At 41.8% G+C, this 5,755-nt stretch overlaps 1 protein-coding gene and 1 pseudogene across 1 annotated transcript; both read right to left on the bottom strand.

The window, feature by feature from the left end:
* LOC111950144 (protocadherin gamma-A11-like) overlaps positions 1-5,755 on the bottom strand; it is a 105,486-nt pseudogene that overhangs the window by 16,154 nt on the left and 83,577 nt on the right.
* Positions 429-2,282, bottom strand: LOC111950431 (protocadherin gamma-C5-like). The gene has a single exon (XM_023968014.2). It carries the CDS (start codon positions 1,743-1,745, stop codon positions 429-431), a length of 1,317 nt encoding a protein of 438 aa, XP_023823782.1. The 5' UTR covers positions 1,746-2,282.

The following is a 5,755-nucleotide window of genomic DNA, read 5'->3' as shown; positions in this document are numbered from 1 at the left end:
GATTGATCCTCGAAAAAATCATAGCCAGTCGAATCTTTAGAGTAATGACAAACCTCCAGTTTTCTCCCAACCTTCTTTACACGTTTACGTCAGGATAACAATGCTGCTGATCATAATGTGTTCAGTGTCCGCTTCCAGACTCCAATATAGAGAGAATGCGAAGATATCTATTCTATATTAGACTCTAAAGTACAAGACGTGTCTGTCTCGTCCTATATTTACATAAACTCAGATAACGGCAGCATCTACAGCGATCACTCGTTTGACTATGAGAAACTGAAGGTGTTTCAGATACAGGTCCAGGCAAAGGACCACGGCTCTCCGTCTCTGGGCAGCGCAACGTCACGGTTCAGTTTTTATCCTGGACCAGACACGACAATGCTCCCGCCTGTTATTTACTTTTCTTTTTTTTTAAGGGGGTAAAGAACCTATCTCTCTCTGGAGGTCAAAGCTGGGGACCCTGAGTCCGATGCTTCAAGCTCAATACGGTATTCAGGATATTTCTCCCGGTCTAAAGTTGCATGTGTTACTAGTGCGTAATGATCTGCAAATGAGGGGTTTAATTTGAAAGGGTAATCTGAAGACATACGAAGGGAAACTTGACCATTTTCTCCCGAGTCCAAATCCTTTGCACTAATTAGWGCTACCATGGTACCTACTGGGGCATCCTCTCTAACGGGTTTGGGTGAGGAGGTGATGGTTATCTCAGGTGAGTTATCATTAACATCTACAATAGTTACCTGGACACCACTGTGTGCCTCCATAGATGGCGTGCCTTTGTCTCTAGCGCATACATCAAATTTATATGAAGGACTTTTTTCGTAATCTAATGCGTCGGATAAAGTAATAGCTCCTGTGTCTTCATTGATTACAAATAGCTTTTGAATGGAATCTGCTGTATGCGATTCGAATGAATACTCTATTTTACTGTTCGGGCCTTCATCCAAGTCGTTGGCTCTAACTGTCAATACTAATGTCCCGGGTATTGCATTTTCACTCAGTTGGATTTCATACAAGTCTTGGTCAAAACTAGGCGCATTGTCGTTTATGTCTATCACCATCACAGTAACATGCGTGGTTCCAGATCTTGCCGGAGTACCTCCATCAACCGCAGTAAGGATTAGGTTGTGCACCGGCTGCTGTTCCCGGTCAACAGTCTTTTCCAGAACAAGCTCGGCAACCTTTGTGCCGTCTTTATTGTTTTTAACGTTCAAAGCAAAGAAGTCATTTTTATTCAGAGAATATGAGCGCAAATAATTTATCCCGACGTCACGGTCCTGTGCCGTTTCCAAACGAAACCGAACACCAGATAGAGTTGATTCGGGCACTTTTATAGTGTTCTCGCCTGACATGAAAAGTGGAGAATTGTCATTTATATCCAGTATTTCCACCTCAACACGATAAAACTGAAGTGGATCCTCAATGATAACCTGCAGAGGTAACAAACAACTCGCGCTTTGTCCGCACAGACTCTCTCTGTCTATCCGTTCATTTACAATGAGCTCGCCCTTTCCCAAATCCACAGCGAAATATTGCTTACCAGCCCCGGGGGCTATCCTCAGTTTGCGATCAGAGATCTTAGCGATGTCAAAGCCCAAGTCCTTAGCTATATTTCCAACAACAGAGCCCACGTCCAGTTCCTCGGGAATGGTGTATCGAGTCTGCGCCTCTATTGTATTCCACAAGAGAAAGAACATCCATAGTGCCAGCCATGGAAAAATCTTAATCTTGACTAGCGTCCACATCTCCACAAATAGCGTGCAATAGATAAAGCACTTGATCCGTCACACATCGCAAGAGAATGCAATGCAATTACCAAATACCCAGCAATTTCTTAAATGAACGGCTAAATCCAATACTTGTACATCGATGTGAGCCCAGCTATGTCTCTCCCAGCTCTGTTCATTGTAGGGGATATGGTGTTGAGGCTGGGGGAGGGACTAGATCTCTTTGTACAGTTCGYCACATGATTGGTTTACAGAGCTCCAATAGATTACTATTAGGAGCAGCTCTGAGTTAAAGTAACAGTGGAGCCAAAGATATAGGCTGAGGCAATGTTCCCTCTAAACTGCGAGCAGGGGCCGTAGCCCAGAGACTGCTGCGCAGCTCCCCCGGGACAGCCACGCTGAGCGCAGAGGTAATATCATCCCACGGAGAGAAGCACAAGATTGAACTTTCTATTGTTTTCCCTGTTAGTTAACACTATCAACGTTTCCATTTACTGTGACAATTGTGATTGAGTCAAAGCAATATTAGCCACTTTCATTGCAACATCCTGAAAGAAAACGAACTATGACAGAGATTGTTGTAGGCAGAACACAGGTCCTACAGGCCCTAGTTTTGTCGCACCTGGGCTACTGTTCAGTCGTGCGGTCAGGTGCCACAAAAAGGGACTTAGGAAAATTGAACTTGGCTCAGAACAGGGCAGCACGGCTGGCCCTTGGATGTACACAGAGAGCTAATATCAATAATATGCATGTCAATCTCTCCTGGCTCAAAGTGGAGGAGAGATTGACTTCATCACAAGCTGTATTTATGAGAGGTGTTGACATGTCGAATGCACCGAATGCACCCATGCATACCCCACAAGACATGCCACCAAAGGTCTCTTCACATTCCCCAAGTCCAGAACAGACTGGGCGGTGCACAGTACTACATAGAGCCATGACTACATGGAACTCTGTTCCACATCAAGTAACTGATGCAAGCAGTAAAATTTGATTTAAAAAACAGATAAAAATACACCTTATGGAACAGTGGGGACTATGAAGCAACACAAACATAGGCACAGATACATGCACACACACACTCACACACGATAACATACTCACTATACACACATGTACACATGGACTTTGTACTGTAGATATGTGGTAGTGGTGGAGCAGGGGCTTGAGGGCACACAGTGTGTTGTGAAATCTGTGAATGTATTGTAATGTTTTTACAATTGTATAAACTGCCTTAATTTTGCTGGACCCCAGGAAAAGTAGCTGCTGCCTTGGTAGGAACTAATGGGTATATCCATAGTAAATACAAATACAGGACTCAGCCCGTACTCTACACAGGCCGGTGCGGCATAACCAATCAGAGCTGCAGTAGGTCTATATGCAAACAGACCATTGCCATATATGGATCTGTGCCATTTATTTTTAACTGGACTGTGTTTACAGCATGAGTGGTCGTGAGTAGATGCGCTTGTTTTGAGATCAAAGCAAGAGCTGCATTTTGTTCAAATCCTTTGATCGTGAGTTATTAACCCAGTTATAGATCATTTGTAGTCAGCAATAGGGGAGTGATTGCTTCCTACAAGGTTACAAAACCTGTGCATTTCGAGACATCTTTGAAAAGCAAGTCAGGTCAAGAGTTTTTTTTGTCTTAAAGGGGAAGTGCTGTGTTTGAGACAGGCTTGAATAGCCAATAGGCAGAGGGTAGCATACTTTTTCAGATTCTCTGTAATAATGGTAGGGGAATAACAATTAATTTTATTTTGTAAAGTGGTTTCTTGCATCAAACAACACAACAGCATTTTCAGTCACCTCCTTGTCTGAAGGACAAGTGGATAAACAGGTTAATGTCAAGCCCTGCATGTTTTTTTCAAAAGTCTACTGGAATGTAGGCCTACATTAAACACAGATTGGCTGCTACTGTAGGCTGAATGATAGAACCGCTATTTCTATGTTAAAATGTTATGGGATGCGTTTTCTCCATTGTTTTTGATTGTCAGCCACACTGGTAGGCCTACATTATGATCAAATAGCCACAGCAGCCTACTTGGCCAATGTTAAAACTGTAACTTAATGTGGGTACAGCCTCAGTTTTCACAGTAAACGCATGCTGGAAGTTGCACAGAAGTTTTACAACGTTATAGTTTGCGCTCAGCTGACCTGAAATTTGCTCAGCGCCCAAAAATATTAGAGGGAACATTGGCTGAGAATTAATGTAATAGGCCGGCATAGAGATAAAGATGAACTTTGAATTTTAGTGCGCCATACAAATCATAGGCCAATTATTTGAACTGAATGCCACAGTGCTTTATATGTTATAAAACATGTAATTATCAATGGGATATGTGATAAAACTGGCTATGTGATCAAACTGTGATGAATCCAGCCAGGTCACCTGTGATACAAGTCAGTATTAGACATCCATCCATGTCTGAGGACGTCGGGAGATGAAGTGGAAACCAGCCACTAGAGGCAACGGTGAGTGCTGTTACCTTCAAGTAGGTTTCTGTTGTGGAGGGGAATGGTGGATAGGAGTAAGCATCTGCCTCTGCCTCGCGCAGGCCAGGTGCAAAAGGTTGCATGTTCAAATCCAGCAATATAAAGTTTTTTTAGATAATTGTTTTAAGCCTATCCCAAACCTTAACCATTCGGAGTCAATGCCTAAACTTAAAAATGCGGGTGTTAATTCCTAAACGTAACCTTAAACACTTTGAAATTTGACGTTTGGAACAACTTCGAAATGTAACGTTTGAGAAACATGGATGAACATCTAATTCTGACGTGAGACTGTGAGAGCTTGTTTACAGCAGACTGGAAGATTGCAACACTGTAGATGTAGGACAGTTTAGGGTTTCATGAATTCACTGTTACAAGATGCACACGTGGAACCTTTAATTTTAATGAATATATCCCACTGCATTAGTATTTGGCTAAGCTACATTGTTTAGGCAATGTATGAGTTATCTTAGTGTATTTCAACTATGGATGAATAATACATTGAAAAGAACACATGAGAAATTATAGCGAAATTTAGTCTACACATAAATTGCATGTAGGCCTACAGCATATTGCTGAAAAACACTGTTCTAAAATAGCAAACCAATGCTATAGCAAATGTCTTCCAGTTCATATACAACATAAATAAGGTATGCCTTTGAGTCAGAATTAATGTGCAGGAGGAATACATAGTTTTGTCTTCACTTTCAGCACCACGGTAAGTGGCCGTCACTAGTTACCACAGCCACAAAAGTTAAAACCGCGCCAATTTCTCTACTTAACATGTGCTTTTAAATCTAACCACACTGCTAACCTTATGCATGACTTTAAACTTAAATTAAGACCAAACAGATAATGTTTGTTTTCATGAATTTTTACAATCGCGTATAGTCATTTTGACTTTGTAGATGTGGTAACTAGTGAAAACCCAGGGTAGAGGACAATGGCAAACTGAACCAATGACGTTAGACAACGAAGCAAAAAAACGATTCAAAGAATTAAAAGTTCAAATGAATGCTAGAAACCTCACGTGAAAAGTATCAATGGAAGAAGAAAATACTAAACGAAACTCCTGATGCTATTAATTTTCTTTTCATTGCAGAGTACAAGAAAAGTATTTACGAATCCAAGTAACAATCTAGACAGTAAAAATATGCCAATAAATATTGGTCGTTCCTTTTCACTTTCAGCACCAATGCAATGGACAGCGCGGAAATGAAATATACGGTAAACAGCCATATTATGCATTGTAAGGCGAATATATCTATGGAAACAATAGCACGTTTATCTTCAATTACCATTTCAAACAATGTGCTCACCTGCTGGCTCTCGAACGTCCACGCACTGTCAGGTAATGATGCATCAAGCACGTTTATCATGTCCTTAAAGTCAGTGGTGCTGCTGGGCTTAACGAGGGTGAAATCACTGAACTCGGACACCGGAGAGAGACACGACCTGAAGGACTGGCTCTGAGACAACATGTCCCCTCCCAGGACCTCCACATACTTAATAGGGCCGTCAGTGTTGAGCTGGAG

Source organism: Salvelinus sp. IW2-2015, linkage group LG23, assembly GCF_002910315.2.
Source record: "Salvelinus sp. IW2-2015 linkage group LG23, ASM291031v2, whole genome shotgun sequence".
Classification (NCBI taxonomy): Eukaryota; Metazoa; Chordata; class Actinopteri; order Salmoniformes; family Salmonidae; genus Salvelinus; species Salvelinus sp. IW2-2015.
This window is presented reverse-complemented; position numbering and strand designations above follow the sequence as displayed.